At 42.6% G+C, this 24,617-nt stretch overlaps 1 protein-coding gene across 3 annotated transcripts in view; it reads right to left on the bottom strand.

Annotated features, from left to right (window-relative positions):
- ELMO1 (engulfment and cell motility 1) overlaps positions 1–24,617 on the bottom strand; it is a 330,457-nt gene that overhangs the window by 151,427 nt on the left and 154,413 nt on the right. For all 3 annotated transcript variants that reach the window (XM_081165141.1, XM_081165139.1, XM_081165140.1), the window contains one exon: positions 16,529–16,633. In XM_081165141.1, coding sequence (XP_081021267.1) covers positions 16,529–16,633 — 105 coding nt within the window. The remainder of the gene's footprint in view (positions 1–16,528; positions 16,634–24,617) is intronic.

The following is a 24,617-nucleotide window of genomic DNA, read 5'->3' as shown; positions in this document are numbered from 1 at the left end:
CTGGTTTTAAATACTGTAGAACAGGTGGGTTTAAATAGTGTTATTTTGTGTTTAACCAAAAATGATAGGGAGATCAGTGGTATAAGAACAGTGGTATTGCTAACTGCTCCCACCAAATCTATTTTTACTTTTGCTATCAGAATCCAGACTATGGTAAGGAACATTAGGAAATAAGCCATTGTACTAGATTTTGCACTTACAGTAGAGTGTTATGACAACGCAGAAAATGCAATATGCCCAGCACAACAGCTCAAGAGAAAACTGAAAAATCCCTGCATGATCAGTTAAAGGGTCTCAGCAAGGAGGATTGTTGAAGACCTCCTCTTGGCACCCTGCATAGCAACTTAGGCCACATTGGGCCAGATCTGTATATGAGCATATGAAGGTGCCTTGTCCTTTATGGATGCCGTTGCTTGATCTGGCACACCGGAGCTCCTGGAAGTCAAAACTGCAACAATGATCAGAAGCACCCAAACAGATAATTCCTATGTTGCCCTCTGTCAAAATGTGTGCTGGACTACAGTGTGGCTAAATCATTCCATTTACTCGTGTAAATACATTTACTCATGTAATTGCTGAAAAATTATCAGATTAGATGTGCATGATCTACTCTAGGTGAAGCCGTACATCATATTTTCCATTTTCTTACAAACTTTTAATTGTTCTTCATTATCATTTTTTATATAAAAAGTTATTAAAGGAGCATGGAAATGAATATTCAGCCACATAAAGAAAAATTCATTTATGTTTCTGGTAGTTTCACAGTCTCCACCAGCGAGCTCCCACAGCTTTGTTAATTAAGGCTCCTCATGTTACCAAACATGATTACTTCCAATGTGGCTCTGCTGTTTGAATATTCCTCCATATTAGTTAAGAAACATCACAGAAGACTGTGGGGGAACCACATAAATTGGGTGAGACCGGAGAGAGGACTGGTAGAGAAATATTAAGCAGAGCAAAACAGGCTAAGCTAGGAAAAGCAGTAGGGTTTAGGCACAATTTCCTTTCCACTGCTGAAACTAAATATGCTTATACAACAGTATCAATGCTCTATAGGCAGACTTCAGGCTTGTGGCTCCTACTTTGTTTTTCTCCTAGGAGCCTGAAATCTGGTGGCCTGGTGCAAGAGAAGCAACTTTCAGATTAAATAATTATGACTCCAGGGATTTGTTTTAAGTAACAGAACTGAATAGAGCACATAGTCCTTCCACACAAAAATCCACTCCTGTTACATCTCCCGGCTTTCTTCATTTCAGCCGTATAACTGAGACAGGGCCCCACTTCATTGCTGCCACTGTTAAACAAATGGGAATCGGAAATCCTTGCCAATCTACTGCAAATCACACAGACGCAGTTCACATGCAACCATGGCTACGCAAAAACGCACGAGTGCACGGGCATTCAGAGGAAAAACCACTGCTCCTCCTCTCCTCTCGTGGTCTTCCTACTGCTGCACTTCAAGGAACTAAGCCGTGGACTAGTCATTGCATCTGAACTACGGCTCATGGTTTGCCTTACGCTAGACATACCATGAGCCGCAGGCAAGGTTCATCCTTTACCACTGACTTGCACCTGCCCAGTTTTTTCAACACAGCATAATTTTTTTAACTTATTGATTTTTTCCAATATAGATCTTGCCTTTCCCCCATATGGCAGTCAGTTAATGCAAGGGCAATGCAGCCATATTATCCCTTTTTATAATCATTATTTTGTTTTACGTATTTATATATAGAACTTTTCAACCTCCCAAAGCAGTTCACAGATTTTATTTTGAATGCAATGTGCCATTAATAAGAATGAATACAGTGAAGGAAGAAAACAGCAGAAGCCAAATTAATCAATCTGACAAACGAAACCTAGGCAAAAGCTTAAATGGATTACAAATGACCACATTTGGATCAAAATTACATGTGGAGCTTTTAAGTTTAGAAAAAAAAGTCAAGTTCAGTGACATGGTAGATACAGTGGTCTCTTGGTTTACAACCATAATCTGTTACGGAGGTCCGTTTATAAACCAAAACAGGTTGTATGTAACCCAAGGAGTGCTTTCGCCAATGGGGCCTCCCCAAAAAATTTGTGCGTAATCCCAAAAAAATGGGTTGTAATCCAAAAAAAGTTGCAAACTGGGACACACACTTCTGGGTTTGACATGTTTGTAATCCAAAACGTATGGAAACCAAGACATATGCAAACCAAGGTACCATTGTTTGTGTGTTAGGACCCAGAAACCTCCCCCTTAAATAAATTCAAATTTTGGTTTGGGTTTTTGGCAGAATTTAGGCCACAACTTTACTGATTACAGAAAGTGACTGGTTGCATAGGCTCTGGTTTGACTAGCTCCCTGCCAGGCAACGCTGACCCAGGGTTCCAGCAAAGGTCAGCCAAGGGTGAACACCTGGATAAGCGGAAAGCAGGGAACGGGCTATCTGCACCACCCAAATGCCCCCCTGGACTCAGGCATGGGCACAACCCCCTCTCAGGGACTGACCAAACCATCAAGTCCCTGGATTCCTTTAATTGGGATGGCGAGAGCGTTCTCCCATCCCTATCCCCTGAACCAGAGCCTATCCACAATCTTACAAGTTGTGACGATTGGCTACGCGGCAGGCGAAACCCAAATGGCAACAGCCAATCAGCCAAGTGGGGGGAATCCCTGCTGTGCCCCTGTCCCAACGACAGACAACACACGACGGCATAGCAAGGTCAAGCGCACAGGTGGGCGGGTGTTCCGAATGCAGGCACTGAAAGAGGAAGCTGTGGGTCACGTGCACGGGCATAAATAGGTCCCTCAAAGCGTTTGGACTGCGTTCCATTGGCCAGATTGCACCCAGCTTCAAGGGAACTACCAATCGGGTGTTGTGGCTGTCCAAATGTACCCACCCACAACACAGGGTGTCGGTTTTCCAGGTCTCACCACAATACGTGCCCTCTTTAAGGGAGGACCTGATATATATAATTACAGAGTGTGAAGTCAGTGGACAGAGAGGTCCGTTCCCCCCCATGTGGCCATACAATGAAGCTGAAGCGGAAAACTGCGAAGTATTTCTGCACACAGTACATGGTTAAACTAAGGACGGTGCTGTCACAAGATTTTGTTCATCATTCCCAATGACAAGCATTCAGACACATACAGTGTTGCTGCCTCTGACTGCTTGGTGGGGAGAGGCGCTTGTGGAATTGCCTGCCTTGGATGACAACGGGGATGGGTGCTAGACATCTTGGTTGGGGAGGGGGTACCATTTGCTGCTCTGCCTCAGGGCCAAAATATCATTGGCCAGTTCTGCTCTTAAAAAATCAGCAATGAAAAACAAGGAAGGGGAAGTCTCTGGACTCTAGAGGCTATAAAACCAGGGCTTTTTTCCTGGGGGGACGCAGGGGTACACATCCCCCTAAACATTTTGTGACTCTAAGTTTGGCCTCATTGAGGGACAGTATTTCATATGAGTAGGAAAATGAGAGTACCCCTAAACATTGTTTTTAAGAAAAAAAGCACTGTATAAAACAAATAGCAGCAAACATGAAAAGGGACTTCACGGGAGAAGGACAAGAGGAAGAACAGATGAAGAGGAGCCAGAGAGAAAATACAATCGCACAACAGATTGGGAACATAACAGCCTCTTAAGCAATGTTCTGAATGTGATGCATTAGGAGGAGTAACTTAATAGAAAGTAATTAGCAAAGAGTAATTTTCTTTCCTACTTTTGTGGGAAGTAAAAGAATCACAGCCTTAGCCTTTCCCCAAAGGTAACTGTGTTCCTACCCGCATATTTCTGAATAAGCATCATGTTAAGATTTTACTTCAGAAACGATCACACAAAATATCTAACAACTCATTTTTGAAGAAGATAACATGAGTGGGCAGAAGGCTTTTTCTGGAGCCTCCGGAAGGATGTGTAGGCTGCCTTCTATACAACAAATGCACAGGTTATGAAATAGGCAGCTCCCAAGCTGACTGACTCAACCTAATTACATCTTGAATGGTCTACAGAGAATGGTTGCATTTGTCTGCACCTTTGCTGCTTCTGAAACAAACCTCCTCCTCCATCAAGATTTCTGATGTCTTAAAAAGGCAAGTAGTAACTGATTTAAACTGCCTGTCGAAAAGTGAGAATCCAAATTGTGCAAATGCTTCATCACTCGGTGGCTACAAGTGATCAAGGCCGGGATTGGGGTTTTTGGTTTGTTTTTTAAGAATTTGATCTTTCTAATGCTCTTCAGAAATTTGGTGAATTTGTTTCAAAGACTATAGAACATACTGCCATGTTGCGCATACACAGTAAATGTTTGCAATTCTCTCTTTCAAATAATGCATTTCCAAAAGCCAACGTCTATGAATGATTGGTCAACCCACCAGGACTATGTGCAAAAGCCAACAGGGACTTCCGAAGTCCAAGGCATGACATACAGGCTTGCTAGAATCTCTTCAGAGGTTAGATAGATAGATAGATAGATAGATAGATAGATAGATAGATAGATAGATATAGATAGATAAACTTTATTTGCATTAGCCAACGGCCATAGCAACATAAAACAAGCAATATATACAATTAAAAATACAACAATGGGTAAAGGGGGCAATCAAATAAACAAGGTTATCGTTCAGATAGTGGCCCTTAATTTCACTGCACCCTCGAGAAACCTAGCAACCTTTGCTGTTGTCTGATCATTTTGTCTTCAGAGGTTGCAAGGAGAGCAATTTTGAAAGAACAGCTTTCGCAACACAAAACACCAGCAAGTTTGCCAGACTCTGGCTGAATCCACACCGATCATTTTGTCTGGAATTGACACTGTTCATCCATCCAATTATTAGAAATAATCCTGTGAATCTCCTTCCAGTTCCTCTATGTCTCCTCTCATCTCCACTTGAACACAGGACTGAATTTGATCAGTATGTAAAAGAGGAAAAGAGAACAGAACACGCTAGAACAGGGGTGGGGAATCCTGAACCCACAAACCAGTTCTCGATCACAGAAAGGCTGCATCTGGCCCTTTCAGTCCCCTCCTACAGCTGTACAGCACAGAGAGAAAATGGCAGTGGTGTAGCGTGGGTTGTCAGCACCCGGGGCAAGGCAAGTAATTTGCACCCCCTAACCCGTGGATTTGCGCCCCCTAACCCGTGGATTTGCGCCCCCTAACCCCCAGATGTTGCGCCCGGTGCGGCCGGCCCCCCCCCCTGCACCCCCCACGCTACGCCACTGGAAAATGGCTCTGATGCTCTGCAAAGTGTGTTTGCAGCTCCTGCCTCTGTAAGAAAACCGAAGCAGGGGGGAAATTAACAGCAGGCTTGTGTTTTCCGCAAATACTGTAGTACCTCGGGTTACATATGCTTCAGGTTACACATGCTTCAGGTTTCAGACTCCACTAACCCAGAAATAGGACCTAGGGGTTAAGAACTTTGCTTCAGGATGAGAACAGAAATTGTGCTCCAGCAGTGTGGCAGCAGCGGGAGGCCCCATTAGCTAAAGTGGTGCTTCAGGTTAAGAACAGTTTCAGGTTAAGAACGGACCTCCGGAACGAATTAAGTACTTAACCCGAGGTACCACTGTATGCAAAAAGAAGTCCATGTATTTGCAGCTGCATGCAGGCAGTATTTCTGATGCAACTGCATAAAGTTTGAGTCTCTAAATAGCTGCAAATGGTGCTTGCAGTTCAGCTGTGCATTGACCTTATTTGCATTCTGCTGGGAATACCAATTTCTTTTCGCCATTTGCACAGTTAAGATAAGGAGTCTGTACACTTTTTCTTTTAACTTTGTGAAAAAAAGAAAATGAAGAGTGCTCTTGAGAGACTGATAGTACACATATGTCTGTTTCCATGGAAAATAGTTCTTTCTTTGTATGTTTTTAAAGGGTGTGTGGTTGTGTGTGGGTTCCATCCAGTACAAAAATGCACTGCCCCTTCCCCCACAGCAGCTTTCCACACGGCTATTGGAGCCCTCAGCCCCAAAGAAGGTTCCTTACCATTACCCTAGAACAGGGGTTGGCAAAATTCTTAAGCCGCGGGCCGGTCCACTACCCCTTGTTAGAATTCCTGCTCCGTGATTGCAGTCATGGGATTTTTATCTATCACATGACAGTATATGTTTTGACTCCACAGAGTGGGAAGTGACGGAGACAGGATGTTTGTGTTACTGTGTTCCGTGAAGTGGGACTACTGTATTGCCTTTTGTCCTTTTTCTCTTTGCTGTCTGATGCTAGAGAGAGAGGGAGCCATGTTACAGTGCTCCATGTGTGTTTATATGTAAATAAAGTCGATTAGCCAAAATGCTGAGGGAGGTTTTTAATAGGGATAAAAAAACAGGCTTCCAGGTGGAAAAATCGAAACTAGAAACAGAATTGTTAGAACCAAAAACTAAGGTACTTTCAAGAATGTATAACCTGCTGTTAAAATGGAACACTCAGGATGAAACGGTTAAATCAGCTATGATAAAATGGGCACAAGACATTGGCTACAACATTATGTTTGCTGACTGGGAACGGTTATGGACCACCGGTGTGAAATTCACGGCATGTAATGCCTTGAAAGAAAATATTATGAAAATGATTTACAGGTGGTACATGACCCCAGTCAAGCTTGCAAAAATATATCATTTGCCAGACAATAAGTGTTGGAAATGTAAAGAAACTGAAGGAACATTCTTTCACCTTTGGTGGACGTGCCCGAAGGTTAAGGCCTTCTGGGAAATGATCTATAATGAACTAAAAAAGGTATTTAAATATACCTTCCTTAAGAAACCAGAGGCCTTCCTCTTGGGCATTGTCGGCCAAATGGTGTCAAAGAAGGACAGAACTTTCTTTATGTATGCAACAACAGCTGCAAGAATACTCATAGCAAAGTACTGGAAGACAGAAGATTTGCCCACTCTGGAAGAATGGCAGACGCAACTGATAGACTATATGGAATTGGCAGAAATGACTGGCAGAATTCGAGACCTGGGAGAAGAGATAGTGGAAGAGGACTGGAAGAAATTTAAAGACTACTTGCAAAAGTATTGTAAACTGTATGAATGTTAGAATGATGCAGGATATGAAGTTAACATGGCATTAGTGACATATTTGAGAGGAGTATGCAAAATTGGTTTATAAGAACAAAGGTGAAATTTGAACAATATTATGTCAAGCTCAAATAATTGATACTAAAGGGGAAAAATTGGAGACATAAATAGTCGAAATGTATAATATAAAATAAGATTTTTTTTTTTATAAAATTTTTTATTGCGTTTCTTTCCATAGGTTAACAGATTAATTTACATAGCAACATACAAGAAACATTTTTTTTTTTAATATATGAAGAGAAATAGAAAAAAGAAGACAAAAGTTAAATATCATCAAATTCACTTTCTTTTGGACCTCCTCACATCCTCTCAACATTGCTTTCATTATTCTAACCAGTTCAGCAATTTATTATCTTGTTTCACATTTTATTGTACCTTTGAGTTTATTATGTTGCCAATTTCAAAAGTTTGTAGTTTGTTTTCAAGACTTTTAATAAACATAATATTTTGTTTCTAATTTATCTCGTTTTTTTCATCATTACTTACTTTATCATTTACTTAGATAATTTGCAGAAGCGTGACGTTTCTTAATCGTGCAAATCTTAACATTCAAACAACTTATAGTATTTTTGCAAATAGTCCTTAAATTTTTTCCAGTCTTCCTCCATTGTTTCTTCGCTCAGATCTCGGATTCTGCCAGTCATTTCTGCCAACTCCATGTAGTCCATCAGCTGCGTCTGCCAATCCTCCAGTGTGGGTAAATCTGGTGTCTTCCAGAACTTTGCAATAAGAATCCTTGCTGCTGTAGTTGCATACATAAACAAAGTTCTATCCTTCTTTGGCACCTTCCGGTCCACCATGCCCAGAAGAAAGGCCTCTGGTTTCTTAGAAAAGGTATATCTGAATACCTTTTTCAGCTCATTATGTATCATTTCCCAAAAGGCCTTTACTTTCGGGCAGGTCCACCAGAGGTGAAAGAATGTCCCTTCTGCCTCCTTGCATTTCCAACACTTATTATCAGAAAGATGATATATTTTAGCCAACTTGACTGGGGTCATGTACCACCGGTATACCATTTTCATAATGTTCTCTTTCAAGGCACTACATGCCGTGAATTTCATACCGGTGTTCCATAACCTTTCCCAGTCCTCAGACATAATGTTGTGTCCTACATCCTGTGCCCATTTTATTATAGCAGATTTAACTGTCTCATCCTGTGTGTTCCATTTAAGCAGCAAGTCATACATCCTCGAAAGTACCTTAGTCTTTGGTTCTAGTAACTCCGTCTCCAGTTTCGATTTCTCCAACTGAAAACCCACTTTTTTATCCATTTTAAATACCTCTTGAATTTGAGCATAATGTAACCAATCTCGCACCTTATTTTTTAGTTTGTCCTGGCTTTGGAGCTTCCAATTATCTCCAACTCTTTCAATCAATTCCCAATATTTTGGCCAGTAGGCCTCCATATTGGGCCTTTTTTTAGAAATCTTGGCTTCCACTGGTGATAACCACCTCGGGGTCTTACTTTCTAATAAGTCCTTGTACTTCATCCAGACGGCAAAAATTGATTTTCTGACAATATGGTTTTTAAACAGTTTGTGAACCTTCGCCTTGTCATACCACAAGTATGCATGCCAACCATACACATTATCAAACCCTTCCAGATCTAGGACATCGGTGTTTTCCAACAGAAACCAATCCTTCAACCAGCAGAAGGCTGCAGCTTCGTAGTACAACCTTAAATCCGGCAGGGCAAACCCCCCTCTTTCTTTTGAGTCAGTTAGTATTTTAAATTTTATTCGGGGCTTTTTGCCCTGCCAGACAAACTTAGAGATATCCTTCTGCCATTTTCCAAAACATTCCATTCTGTCCACGACCTGAAGGGTTTGAAATAAGAATAACATTTTTGGCAAAACACACATCTTTATAGCTGCGATTCGGCCTGACAAGGTAAGTTTCAATCTTGACCAAATATCCAAGTCTTTTTTAATTTCCAACCAACATTTTTCATAATTATCTTTAAAAAGGTTTAAATTTTTAGTGGACAAGGATACCCCCAGGTATTTCACTTTTTTAACCACATTTAGCTCTGTCTCTTTCTGGTACCCTTCTATCTCTGTAGGTGTCAGATTTTTGACCAAAACCTTAGTTTTTTGTTTGTTTAGCTTAAATCCCGCCACCCGACCAAACTCCAAGATAAGTTCCAGAACTCTTTTTGTACTAGATTCTGGCTCCTGTACTGTCAAGACTAAGTCATCTGCGAAAGCTTTCAGTTTGTATTGTTTCGCTCCGACCACTATACCCTGCACCAACTGGTCCTCCCTGATCATATTCAGCAATACCTCCAGAACAGAAATAAATAACAGAGGGGATAGAGGGCACCCCTGTCGTGTCCCTTTTTCAATTTGGAGTTCCTCCGATACCACATTGTTCACTATCAGCTTAGCTTTTTGCTCTGAATAAATTGCTTCTAGTCCATTTTCAAACCCCCGTCCCACTCCCATCCCTTTCAAGTTTTTCTTCATGAACATCCAAGAAATGTTGTCAAATGCTTTCTCCGCATCAATGAAGATTAAGGCTGCCCTTGTGTTTCTAATTCGCAACAGCTCCAATATATCAATAATGTTCCTAGTGTTGTCAGACATGTGTCTACCAGGGAGAAAGCCTGCTTGGTCCTTGTGAATTACTTCATTTAATACATTTTTAAGTCTATTCGCTAAAATGTCTGCAAATATTTTGTAATCCACATTCAGGAGTGAGATGGGACGGTAATTCTTAAGCTGGGTCTTTTCCCTTTCTGATTTGGGTATCAATGTGATGAATGCTTCTTTCCACGTTTCCGGTGCCCTCCTCCCCTCCATAATCTGGTTACAAACCTCCAACAACGGTTGTATCAAGAAGTCCTTCAAAGTCTTATAATATTTGGAGGTGAGTCCATCCGGGCCTGGAGATTTGCCAAGTTGCATATTTTGAATGGCACCTTCAATTTCCTGTTGAGTTATTTTGCTGTTGAGAATTGATCTTTTATCTTGACTTATTTTGGATAGTCCATTTGTCCTCAAAAATTGGTCTATTTCCGATTCTTTCTGAGGCCCCTGTGCATAAAGCTCTTTGAAGTATCTGTGGAAGCACTTTCTTATTTCTTCTGGTTTCTGAACTATTTTTCCTTGAATCTCCAAGTTTGTAACCGTGTTTAACTTTTGTCTTTTTTTCAACTGCCAAGCTAACAACTTTCCACATTTGTTTGCTGATTCAAACGATCTCTGCTTCATTTGTTTAATTTTCCATTCAATCTCTTGATTGATCAATTTCGAATATTGTGCTTGATGGAATTTGATCTCTCTTAGCACCTCTTTTGACTTTGGTTTAGTTCTCAGCTTTTTCTCTCCTTCACTTATTTTCTCTAGAATTTTTTCCTTTTTTCCATTCCAAAATTTTCTCTTTATTGTATTCTGTTGTATCAGAAACCCTCTCATTACAGCTTTACTTGCGTCCCAGATTGTTCTTTTCTCCACCGTAGTGTTCAAATTTATTTCAAAATAGTCCTTTAGGGTTTTTTGGGCCTTCTTAACAATCTCTTGATCTCTCAACAAGGTGTCATTCATTCTCCATCTGAAGGATCCAGTTGGGATAAGTCTCAATTCCATTTTCAAGGCGTTATGGTCGGAGCAGGTTTTTGGGCAGATTTCCACTTTTCTTGTTTTCGGTGCCATCCCTCTAGATATCCAAATTTGGTCGATTCGTGTCCATGACAGATGGGCCTCAGAAAAGAAGGTTCCTTCTTTACCCAAGGGGTTCTTTGTCCTCCAAATGTCAATCAAGTCCATATTGTCTGTCATTTCAAAAAAAGTTTTAGGAAGTCTGCCGTCTGTTGTTAAATTTTGATTTTGGGATTTGTCCATATTTGTTGACACCACCCCATTCATATCTCCCATCACAATAATGTTAGAATAGTCCAGATAGTCCATCATTGTCTCATGCAGCTTCTTGTAGAATTCTGATTTTCCATCATTTGGCGCATAAATTCCTAATATCAAAATCTTCTCTCCTTGTGTTTGAATTTCAATTGCGAGAGTTCTTCCATGATCATCTTTAAATAGAAATTTTGGTGACAGGTTCTCCTTTGCATAAATTACAACTCCTCTTTTTTTAACTTTGTCAGATGAAATAAATTCTTGGCCAAGTCTTTTATTGATTAATACTTTCCTGTGGAGCCTAGTCACATGTGTTTCTTGGAGACATATTACGTCCAATTGTTCTTTTTTTAGGATATGAAATATCCTTCTTTTTTCCGGAGAATTCCCGCCATTTATATTCCAACTAAGTAGCTGCAGAGACATCCTGTTCTAATTAAGATGTTCTTAGGGTGAGGTGCCTTCCTTTTGCTCAGGTCCCGAGGGTGCAGGCGTTAGCCCGCCTCCAGGCAGTATTGGTGTTGGTAAGGTTGGAAGCCAATCTGTTCCTTTTTGGAGATCCTCTCCGTGGTCGTGAAGGAACTTTTGGTTATCTTCAGGTGTTCTAATTTTAACCTTCCTTTCTTTGTAGGTGAAGGATAATCCTTGTGGAAACTCCCACCTATAGGGAATTGCGTTGTGTCTCAGCAATTTTGCTAGCTCTGTATAGGTGGCTCTAAGGTCCAACAACTGTCTCGGAATATCTCTGTAAATTTCCACCCTTTTATCTTGAATTTCGATTGCTTTTTTGAAGTGAAGACCTAAGATCTTATCTCTCTCTTCCTTTGATCTTAAAATTATCAAGCAGTCCCTGGATCTGTCTTTCCTTACCAATCTTCCCAGTCTATATGCCGAGACAATCCTGAAATCTGTGTCCTCCTTTAAACCCCAGAACTTCGTGAATTCCTGCGTCAAGTATCCAATCAGGTCTCCTTGCTCGAGTTCCGGGATGCCTCTCAATTTGATGTTGCTCTCGCGATTTTTCAGTTCCACCATTGACAGATAGATTTGTTGTTCACCCACCTGTTTGTGCAGGGGCTTGACTTCTCCTTTAATTTCTTCAACTTCTTTTTGTAAAGCTCCCACTTTCTGAATTGCTTCTCCAGCTAATTCCCGATTTTCCGCTGTTGCTCCTTGCAAATTCTCTATAGCCTGCGTGTGCTGGGAAACTTGTTCAGTCAATTTTTGAATCGGGGAGGTCGCTTTATCTATTTTCAAAGACTGGTCGTCCACTTTCTGGTTTAAACTTGATAGTTGCTCCAATATTTGTTTTAATAATGTATCTGACCCACCTGCTGCCATATCTTCTTCAGTGGACTTCTCGGTTATTTCCCCTTCCCTCTGAGACACCAGTACAGCTGGAACCGACGATCGGCGTCCTTGGGTCAGTGTTGTTTGTACAAATTGTGTTGGTTTTCTTTCTTTTTCTTTTTCCTTAGCCTCTTTAGATTCCTTAGCTTTAGATGCTCTTGTTCTCCCTGCACCACTCATTACACATCTGTCAGTGTTCAAGGTCAGATTGTCTGTTGTTCCATGGGAGAGACAAATTCAGAAGTAAACAACCAGTGAAGTGGAATTCAAAACAAGAGTCAGTTCCCAGGATTTTATAATCCGAAAGCCCTGTAGGGGGAGTGCCACCAGGTTTCAAAGACAAAGAAGGAAGTAATCCGCCATTAAAGTTCCAAATTATTTCAAGTCAATAAATCCAATAGTCCAGCAGTCCCTTCAAAAACTCAAAGTTTCCCAAAGCACCTTTTATAGTTCAACAAAGTTTCACAAGAGGTGCTTGCAACAGTATCCCATCCAATCTTTTCTGCTCAAATGTAACAGTTACGTTCCAGCAAAGTTTTTACAACTGTTTCCGCAGTTTGACACAGTCTCCCTCTCTGGCAGCCCGACGATCTGGCTCCTTAAAAATACAGCCCAAAGAAGAAAGAAGATAGGAGGAAAATCCCCATTTACTACTTCTTTTAGTCAATGTCCATTTCCACCTTCAGTTTAAAAAAAAAACAAAAAAAACAAGCAGATCTGATAGCACGAAAAAGTTAAAGCTTCCCACAGTCCCGTTTCAAGCGCTTTCCGCTTTTTAAAGCTTTGCTTTGATCTTGTCAGCAATGTCGGAAGACGGACTTCCCTTTTCTCGTCTCCCGCTTTCAGCCGAATTTACGAAATTCTTTGCCAAATTTTAAACCCCTTTACTCACGGGTATGTTACTTGCAGTTTGGTGTTGATTTTAGGAAGAAGGATCAGCGCTCCTCTGTAACAGCCGCGCGGCTTCACTTCCGCGGAAAGAGCGATGAACTCACAGCACCGCTACCCCTCCTTCACTCCGGGTCTCCTTACGGGGTCCCTTCTGTGTTTTCAGAGCAGCTTCTGGTGCCCGCCGAGTCCCACGGCCACGGGCTCACTCTACCCGTGGTTTATCTTGATGGGTCGTCGCTATGCCGCAGCGAACGACCCTTTTCCGCGGAGCCCCTCTTCAGAGAACGAAGAGGACCGCCATTACAGTTTCGCGCCGCCCCCGGAAGTCAATATAAAATAAGATTTGAAATAAGGTGAAGTTTTGCTGAATAAGATCTTGTAAATGAGAACACAGAAAAGGGAGATGTGAGGAAGTCAAGAAAGAGGGTTATGGAAATAATACTTAAGAAATTGAATCTTTTTCTTTTTTTTCATGTCCTTTTTATGCTTTTTCTCTTTTTTTTGTATGTTTCGTATGTTTTTCTTGTATTTTTTGGTTTTCTTGATTGATTGTGATGATGTTTTTTCTTTTCTTTTTGGTTGTGAATGTGAAGTTGGTTATATTGTTTAAAACCTTTAATAAATATTTTATATAAAAAAATAAATGCTGAGTTGCTGAGGTCTGTCACGCATGAGGTGCAAACTCTGCGGATCCCTAAGTGTGCCGGTGTCGGTTGGCATCGGTCGCTGTGATGTTTGGGCAGAAGAAAGCTTTTGAAGCTCCCGAACAAATGACCAGGAGGGAGGGAACCTGCCAGTCGGGCATGTGTCTCTGCCAGGGTCCTACTCGAGAGAGTAGGCTGAACTCCTGACATCTCTCAGATCTTGTGGCAGGCCGGAGAAGCAGCACCATAGAGGGGGGAGCTGGAAGAAGAGGCAAGGGGGGGGCAAGTAGTCCTCCCCCCCACCCCCCAGCCCTTACCTTCCCTGGGGCTGCTGCCGCAACCGCCACCACCACCGCTGCTGCTTCTTGTGGCTAGGCAGAGCAAACTCGTCCGCTCCGCTCTCTGGCCTACAGGCAGTGGCGTAGCGTGGGGGGTGCAGGGGGGGCCGGCCGCACCGGGCGCAGCATCTGGGGGTTAGGGTTAGGGGGCGCAACTCCATGGGTTAGGGGGCGCAAATCCACGGGTTAGGGGGCACAAATTACTTGCCTTGCCCTGGGTGCTGACAACCCACGCTACGCCACTGCCTACAGGAGCAGCAGGGAGGCAGTGGCGGCATGAAGATGAGAGGTGTAAAAGGGTGGTTCCGGAGAAGGGCTGCATAAAATGGCGCTCAGCCCAGTCCCCTTCCTCCTCTAGGCAGGGCGGGGGAAAGCCAGGAGGAGGGAGGGAGGGAAGGAGGAGGCGGCGCTGCAGTGTGTGTTTGGGGGGGAAGGGAATGGCGCAGGGGGGGGGGATGGCGCAGCCCAAACCATCAGAATCCCCACGTCGACCCACCGACAGTCCGCGGGCCGGATCCTGAAGGCAATTGGGCCTGATCCAGCCTGTGGGCCTTAGTTTGCCGACCCCTGCCATAGAACAATGAAAGCAGAACTGTAACTTCATAAATTCCAATTGTGCTGGCACTCACACAACAGGAAATAAAACAATCTTTGTTTTCAGGGGGGGAAACAGCAAGGGAAACAGCTCATCCATTTGCTTTCAGACTCAAAGCAATACACATAAAATGATAAACGATAGAAGAACTATTTTTAAAAAGTATTTATCTCCTTTAAAACAATCTATGGGATTTATATAACAACTATGAATCTTTCAGCTGCCATCAACTAGAGCATTAAGTGCCAATTACTTCCTATATCTTTCACTATAAATAACTGGGACAATTTTAGCAATAACAACCTCCAAGAAGGCAAAGTTAATGGGAGATAAAAATCCATAGGTGATGGTGGCTATAAACTGGACAAAGAATTCAAATAATAAATAGCAGTTTTACGTGAGCTAATGAAAGAAGTGTCTACAACATGTGGCTAGTAATTATGCTCTTTTCATATAATTAGAAAATGGTAAGACAATGCGAAGAAAAACCCATTAGTCCAGTGAAGGACGGAACAATTGAAACAGCCTTTATGAGCTGCTCAATATATAATTAACTGTTCTTGAGTACATTCATTTTAAAGAACAACAGAGGAGACTATGGTTCTTTTGGGGATGGAGATAGATAGATAGATAGATAGATAGATAGATAGATAGATATAGATATAGATATAGATATAGATATAGATATAGATATAGATATAGATATAGATATAGATATAGATATAGATATAGATATAGATATATATTCATTGTTGTAGCTATCTTTAAAATGACTTTCTAATGTACAAACTCCTATATATACTTATCAGGAATTCAACTGAATTCAATGGAACTTATTTCTGAATAGACATACACAGGATTGCACTGTCCAGACCTTATTTTATGATGGATTCAATCTTCACCATGCTCCATTCAACCACTGTCTGCTTTAATGGCCATGGTAAATTGGGGGTGAGAAGTCTTTGAAAGACCAAATCTAAAAAGCCACTGTCCCTGACTGTCTTTTAACCTGGTGACATTTTATTTAGGAGTCTCTGTATTAGATGTCTGTAAAGTGCCCTTTACAGAACTCTGAGGCTTTGTTTTTATGCCTGTTTGAATAAAAGTTGTAGATTAACTGATGTAACTTAAAGTTCATTTTTTAACCACAACGTTTTTTACTTGTAATTTTTATATATACTTAAAATTGTGTTTTTTTAGCTTTTCTAATGCCTAAGGCTATTTCTCAATTTCCAGTGACTTAAGATAGCCAAGATTTTGGAATATTGTATGTACTCTGCCCTTCAGAACTTCTCCACTCCTCTGCTTCCATGTAGGTTAGGAAAGTTTATGAAACTTACTCAGGCACACACTTCTAAAATGTCAGAAAGAAAATGCAAAAGAAACAAAATATAATTCACTGCTACCTTTCAAATAAGTTGTGTGGGCAAGAAGTGGGAAGGAAAAGAGAGAAGTAAAGTAGGAGAATGAATCAGCCTTCCTTTATCCCACATGTCTAAGTGAAATCAATCATAACAGATTCCTTCCTCTTGGGAGTCAAAACATGCAAAAGAGGTTTTTAGGTCTTCAAGTCATCTATCAAGGATGGCATTTATATCAGTTTGAAAATAAATTTGGGGGTCACTGCTCAGCATTTGTCAGAGCTTACACAGAAAAATCATAGCTTGCTTTTGCCCTCTTGGCAAATTAATTTGAGCAATTAATTGCTATTTGCAATGTCATGAGGCCATCTGCTTTCCTAGAATGATGGACAAAAAAAGAAAGAAAGATAAAAATACCCTGCAACAAAAACAAGCTCTTACCCGGATGTAAGCATCCTGTTGATGTTTGGCAAAGTACAGCATGTTGTCGAGAGCCAGCATTCCTGGAGGAGTCTGCGTGAAATCCATCGCTGGGTTCACATGATTCTGTGAAAAGGCAGAAAGTGTTAGCATTAGATATGTAAGCACATGAGTAATTGGACTAACTGCCTTGCAGGTCAAACAAAACACAAGCAAGCAATACAAAATACAAAAACTTTCCTGAAGTTGCTTGAGTTTAGCTCCCAACATTCTCCTGTCTGAAAGACTGCCTTCTCCAATATTATCTTGATGATGCTTTGAGATTACCTGGAGACAGGGGTGTTCAGATATGCAAGTACCCCTGCCTGAATCGCTGTGAGCAAAATCGAGGCATGTACAGCCCACCATCAGCAGGCCACTCGCCTCAGCTGTGCTCACCCACCTGCCACTATAACAACAACAACAACAACAACAATAATAATTTATTTATACCCCGCCCATCTGGCTGGGCCTCCCCAGCCACTCTGGGCGGCTTCCAAAAAAATATTAAAATACTGTAATACATCAAACATTAAAAGCTTCCCTAAACAGGGCTGCCTTCAGGTGTCTTCTAAAAGTCTGGTAGTTTTTGTTCTCTTTGACATCTGGTGGGAGGGTGTTCCACAGGGCGGGTGCCACTACCAAGAAGGCCCTCTGCCTGCTTCCCTGTAACTTGGCTTCTCGCAGCGAGGGAACCGCCAGAAGGCCCTCGGCACTGGACCTCAGTGTCCAGGCAGAACGATGGAGGTGGAGACGCTCCTTCAGGTATACAGGACCGAGGCTGTTTAGGGCTTTAAAGGTCAGCACCAACACTTTGAATTGTGCTCGGAAACGTACTGGAAGCCAGTGTAGGTCTTTCTGCCTTTCTGCCTGCTCTCTTTCCCCCAAGGATGAAAAAGACTCACCTTGGGGAAGGGAGAATGGATAGCAGAGAGGGAGGATCCAGCACTGGGAGGGGAGGCCCATGGGACAAGATGCTTGGAGGCAACAGGTCTTATAATAAAGCTCTACACCCTCTCCGGGAGAGGACACACTCAGAACATCATTTCCTACCAGCCAGGAGGGCCATTCATCCTCTCTCCTCCCCAACTGGAGTATTATTTTGTCCTAGGGGGTAGCAGAACGAAGTGGACTGGCGCTGCACCCTTCAAGAACCAAGCTGAACATGCAAACAACCCCTCATTGTTTTTTCAAGGATTCAGCTTCAATGCTCAAAGGAGACCAGCACAAGGCTTCTTGCAAATTTGAGAAGTTGGCTTTTCCAGGTGACATGAGGAATTCCTGGCAAATTAATGGTGCCATTTCAGGATGGCAAAGAGCAGATTTCCCCCCTGCACTTCAGACAACGCATGATTCTTTATCACGAGCACTTCCATCTGTGTCCTAAACACTGAGACAATATTATTATAAACAGTATCATGGTCCTAGGCATTATGTATGCATGCTAAAGGCTCGAACCCTTCACTTTTAAAGGTAAGGTTGCTCCCATTAAGTTGCCCTTAATGGGTTTGTTGTGCGTAATGTGTAACATGCAACCAGGGTTTTTTTTCTAGTAGGAACTCGCCAGATCTCTGTTTCAGCACCTCTCAGGTGGGTGCCATTGCCATTCTAAGAGAATGAGGGAGGTGTTCATGGTGACCTCTTTTTCTTGAACAATAGCACTGCATGTGACTACAACAAATGCTTAGTACACACAGTTGATCTTGCAATTGCTTATTCTTCTATACAGTATCCAGAAATGGGCTTTTGAACATTGCTGTGATCTTCCTCCGCCCTAAGCCCAAATAGTTCTCCCAGATCCTCTGAAATCCCACTGGCTATATGGATCTATAACATCAGAACACACTTCCTGCACGGTAAGGACTCAGCACAATTGAGATCGGAAAGTGGATGGTTTTGGTGAAATGGATTAAAATTTGAAATATTAATCCAAGTGGATCTCAATGAAAAGGTTCACTCACAATCAGTATATGGTTTCCTAGTTTTTGTGTTAAAATGGTGCATCATTCAAAGCAGATTTCAATGGCTGTTATAAATAGCACAGTCGGTTACTGCTACTAGAGTAGAAACCCTGGGGTACTGATCCATCTGAACCTCTTATCTTTCCTGACGCATGCTCCTGTCAAGGGCTGGTTTGGGGCTTCTTTGTCTCCGCTTCTGCATTCTAATGTGCAGAGATTTCCTTCGCTTTTTGATTTCATTGCATAAGACCCAGATGGGAGAGAGTGTTCCGAGAAAAACCTTTGTAAGGAGTGAAGTGACTCTGCAACAATGGCAGAGCTTTCTTATGCTACCTATTCATTCCCTGGCAAGTCTGGTCCACTTTATTCCTACTGGGGAAATTTGTAAAGGGCATTTTAAAGAGCACCTGTCCAAGTTCCAAGGCTAATAGAGAAGTAAGATGCTAATTTAATTCAGTGCTATGAAATCTCTTGTCAGTAAGTGAATGACAGCTATATTTAAATCTGTCAACAGTGTGCATTTGGATCAGAGTACAAATCTTGTTAAGTTATAAAATATAAAAATGAAGTGCTTCACAGATGGAACAAGCATCAGTTGGTTTCCTGTTCTTACGCAAGGACAGTTGACCCCCAACACATAATATGGCTTTTAACACCAACGAATCTTTCCATGCTCATTACGCCATGTGTGTTTGTGTCAGTCAGAAGGAGGCAACTATGGGGCTTTCTCCAGATGAGGTGGGGTTCCAGAAGCCTCATACTAATGTGTAGTACCTCCAGCCTACCAATTTCTATGCCCCCAAACCTTTGGGGTGAAATTATCAGTAGGCAAATCACATTTGGGTAGATAACCAAGAGCTCCCCTTTACAACTCAAAACTATTCCAAGAGCTAAAAAGTAGGACATAAGGGGAAAGCCAGGGTGGGGCAGAGAAAGATGAAAGATTAGCAATAAACAAATACAGTTATTTTATTTAATGGAACTTAATTGTAAAAACCTCTAAGAGGGCTACATAAAAATAGAGAGAGATGACTAATAACCAGAAATTATCGAGTCCATTAGAATACCTACTGAACTATAATATTTGGACTCAAGCTGACAGTAGGTTGGTAAATCAAAGGGCAGAATTACACCTTACATGAAATGTGCAGCAGCTACAGCCACCAGCACCTGGGTGTAACTGTCTAGAGCAGGGATGTCCAACAGGTTGATCGTGATTTACTGGTCGATCCCTGAGAGGTTTTGGTTGATCGCTGGCCCCTTCTGGCCATGTTTTACGCTCAGTAGTCATCCATACCTACCGTATTTTTCGTCCTATAGGACACACTTTTTCCCCTCCAAAAATGAAGGGGAAACGTGTGCGCGTCCTATGGGGCGAATGCAGGCTTTCGCTGAAGCCCTGCGCAACCCTAGGGAGCCCGGCGCGAAGCCGGGCTTCCCCCACCCCAACACCACGCCTGGAGGGGGGGAATTATTTTTTTTCCCTTTATCCTCCCCCTCCCCAAATTTAGGTGCGTCCTATGGGCCGGTGCGTCCTATAGGGCGAAAAATACGGTAGTTTACTCAAACCTCTCCCATTGTTTTAAACCACCATTCTGCCCCCCAGCTCAGTGTCTCTCCCCCATGCCAAGGTCACTGTTGTTGTGCAACCTGCCTTCTCATTTGCTCCTCCTGCCCTGCCCTGCCTTCCTGCAAATCCAGGATTGTGATGCAGCACTATAAATCTTCCAATGCAGGCAGCATGACGACAACCTTCCATTTTTATGTATAGAGGGATAGAAGTTATTTGTAGACAACTGTATCATGCAATATCAGGGTGGTTTACAGTCATAGAATCATAGAGTTGGAAGAGACCACAAGGGCCATCGAGTCCAACCCCCTGCCAAGCAATGTTACAACATAGAATAAAAATAAGATAAACATTAAGGTAACCAGCGAATCAAGACAAAAATTAAACAGCTGCCTGTCAGCATAAACAGGTTCTTGACTTCAAGAACTGCCTTGAAGTGAGGATATCTGTTTAATCTCAGCTGGGAGAGTGTTCCACAGCTTGGGACTGAAAATATTAAATACCCAACTTCAACCATCTGCAACGTGGGGAACAGCGCTCCACAGAATTTTGTCAGTCATTTTATCAGAATTTTAACTGAAATTCTAGCTCTCTTATATTCAACTGCTGCTGTTTTTATGCTTTGCTGGCAGCTTTTTTAATATACATATTTTTATTGTTTCTTTGCTGCTTTAGCTTAACTATTGATGGTGTAATATATTTACCATCTAGAAAACAACTGAGATTTCTAGTTATAATAGGGTTGATGGATTTTATATGATATAATGAGCCATCTTTGGAAGGTTACTCTCTGAAAGGCAGCCTATAAATATTGAGATGAATAAACAGTTGTGTTGAAATCCTGCACCTAGTTATGTTAATTAATTCCCTCTGAAATCAACGGGAGTCTAGTGAGCATGTAGATGGGCACACAACTGCGGATCTTGATTTCTATGTCTAAAGAAGCCAAGATCTATTTATGCATTTCATAGTCAACTATATTTCACTGCCATCTTTCTGTATGTGAAAAACGCATAGCAACTGGAGCTACATGAAGATTGAAAAAAACCTCTGTGAACTTTAGACAGCTTAAGTGAACACTGTGCTGCCTAAGATGCCATCACTTTGATGAAATGTAAATCCAAAACTGTGATTACTTGTGGTCATTAAGCAGCTCATGGCATGTTTTTGGCAGATTAGAGCTTCCCTGGACAGATTCCAGTTTGGGAAATTACATTCCACCTACCTAATATTCTCTTGTAGTCACAGCTGGAGAAGGCAGCCTTCATTTCCTCTCCTAAGCTACTTTATATCATTACCATCTGCTTTGCAAAGGCACCAAAGAAGTTGCTGTTTCTCATTGGCAACACACAATAGTGCAATACTCAGACTGTTTTCCAACTATGTGCAGCTACTATGAAACACTGTTGTGTGCCAATCATGTGCTAGGTACTGTACTTCATTCAAAAGGAGCCAGGGAAAATATCAGAGTAAGAAACGTGTACAGCATTAGACAAATCTCTGTTGTATGCTGTACTATGCTATAAAGTTATCTGTGTTCCAATATGCTTGATGTGTAGATCCTAATTCTCATTAAAAGAAACCCCTAAAAACTAAAGCATTACATGAAATATACATAAGACATTGGACTTTGATTTCCTCGCCAATTTTTAATTATGTTTTTGAATGCCTTTTGGACAGTTGTTCAGCTGTTGCTGGACTGCAACGCCCATCACTACTGATCATTGGCCACGCTTGCTGGAACAGATGGGAGTTGGAGACCAACAATATCTGGACAGCAACGCTTTGATTAGTGCTACAAATTAAGGCTTCTAGCAGGAAGGTAAATGGTGTTTCCATGCGCTCTGGCTTCCGTCACAGTTTTCCGTTGCGCCAGAAGCGGTTTAGTCATGCTGGCCACATGACCCAGAAAGCTATCTGTGAACAAACGCCAGCTCCCTTGGCCTGAAAAGCGAGATGAGTGCTGCACCCCATAGTCACCTTTGACTGGACTTAACCGCCCAGGGCTAATTTACCTTTACCTTTTTTATCTAGTTCAGGGGTAGTCAACCTTTTTATACCTACCACCCACTAATGCATCTTTCCTGATGGTAAAAATTCCTTACCGCCCACCAGTGCTCGATGGAAGGAGGATTCAGCTTGTGCCATAGAACCCCCCTACCACCCACCCAGAATCCTGAAATGCCCACTAGTGGCCAGGAGGGACCAGATTGACAACCCCGATCTAGTTAGTGGTCCAAATTTTGTTACGAAGAGAAGTAAAGATTTTGCAGGAAAGGGAACGCATTGGATATTTTCGTTCATGATTTCGTTATGATTTTTGGAATGGGGGCACTTTCTGACCTGGTACCCTTTTTCCTTTTGTATTCATGCTGCTGCTAAAAAAGGTAAAGATACCCCTGCCCGTATGGGCCAGTCTTGCCAGACTCTAGGGTTGTGCGCTCATCTCACTCTATAGGCCGGGAGCCAGCGCTGTCCGCAGACACTTCCGGGTCACGTGGCCAGCGTGACAAGCTGCATCTGGCGAGCCAGCGCAACACACGGAACGCCGTTTATCTTCCCACTAGTAAGCGGTCCCTATTTATCTACTTGCACCCGGAGGTGCTTTCGAACTGCTAGGTGGGCAGGTGCTGGGACCGAACGGCGGGAGCGCACCCCGCTGCAGGGATTCGAACCACCGACCATGCGATCGGCAAGTCCTAGGCGCCGAGATTTTACCCACAGCGCCACCCGCGTCCCACACCATGCAGCTGCTACTTAAGGACTAAATTCCAAAGATCAGCAAAGTCTCAGAAAAAAAAGATATAAGGTTCAGCACTGCTGTTACATGTGATGCACTGAGCACAAAATGCAGCGATAGCGATGTCCCAAAAAGGACACTTTTTCTCCACTGCCGTTTGCCTCCCTACCCATTGCTCACACTGGGGGTCCTTTCCAAGTTGCTGCTGGTGCTTTGAATTTGACAAATGTTTGGTGTCTTTTTAATACAGCATTGGTTGAATGGGTTGATTTTTGCAAAACCTTTAATAGGAACTAAGACCTCAACAAGCACTGGCTTCAAATCAAACGTCTTTCTGATGGGCAAAGCCAAAGCCATTTCTGACTTGGAGGAGAGGGGGTTGCGGGCTAACTCCTCCCACACACGCACGGGGGCTGGCCTTTGTTCCCGCGCGAGCAGGGAATCCCCGGGTGTGTCACTGAGCCGGCCCGCCAATCAGCGGGCCGGGGAGGTGGGGCCTGGCCTACTTAAGGCCAGGCACGCCCGGAGACCGCCCTCTTTCCACCTGGGCAGCTGAGAGGTTTTTTCCCACGCACTTCGAGCCTTTTGGTTTTTTCGCCTACCTCGTAGCAAACGTCACAACTTCCGCGGTATTGGCGGTTAGGCATTGGCAGGGGAAATTGTTATGCAAATGAAAGGGGGGAAGGAAGCGCCATCACCTTCCCCCAATGAAAGGGGTAGTCCGGTAGAGGACTCCAGGGGGCGTTGCCTTGTCCGAAACCTAGGGAGGTAAGGGCCTCCGGCACGCCCCCGAGCGGTGACACCCGTGGGATCCTAGTTGGCGTACTTCAACAGGACCCCCACGGTTTGTGGACAACCCTTCCTGGTCTCCATGCCGGGTAGTCGATAGGAGCCAATGCCTAAGGCCAATACCTTTCAATTCTGTAATCAATAAAGTTGTGGCCTTTTTATGCCCATTAACCTAAAATACTGTGTCCAGTGTCTTCATTTCACATGGGGGAGGAGACTCGCCACGCAACTGGGAGGCAAGAACACTTTGAATCAGTAATGAGCCACAAATGTGCCAGGATTCAAGGACCCGGTCATGGATACACCCCCTATCCAGCCTTGTATACAAGTGCCAAAAGTCAGCAGGCCTGTCCAGGATGTGGGTCCACGACCTGATAAAAATAGGCACTACTAGGTTAGATAAAATTACACTTAAAACTCATGACACTGGTGAATGTGGTAAGAACCTACAAAGTATGTGTATGTGTGCTTTTGTATTACAGTGGTACCTCGGGTTTAGAACTTAATTGGTTCTGTTCTTAAGCTGAAACTGTTCTTAACCTGAGGTACCACTTTAGCTAATGGAGCCTCCCGCTGCCGCCATGCGATTTCTGTTCTCATCCTGAAGCAAAGTTCTTAACCCGAGGTACTATTTCTGGGTTAGCGGAGTCTGTAACCTGAAGCGTCTGTAACCTGAAGCGTGTGTAACCCGAGGTACCACTGTATAAAGTTTTACCTGATTGTTACTTTCTTTAACGACAATTTTACCTAGAGGACTGCTAAACACAAACGGCATGCTGAAAATCAGGCATATACCGACTTCCAATTTAAGAAATGTCCACAAATCTAAAGTTTTATTTTAAAAGTAGATCTAGGAACTCCTATGATCATTTAGCTTAAGTAATTAAAACGAGAGGATCTGAAACATGACTTCCTCTTCAGTGCTTCAAGATTTCAACTATAAGCTAATGCTGCATAAGATAAATTGGTTTTAAATGTAGAACCACAATACTACAGCTATTTCAGAACTGC

This window comes from Podarcis bocagei (assembly GCF_964188305.1).
Source record: "Podarcis bocagei genome assembly, chromosome: 12".
Classification (NCBI taxonomy): Eukaryota; Metazoa; Chordata; class Lepidosauria; order Squamata; family Lacertidae; genus Podarcis; species Podarcis bocagei.
This window is presented reverse-complemented; position numbering and strand designations above follow the sequence as displayed.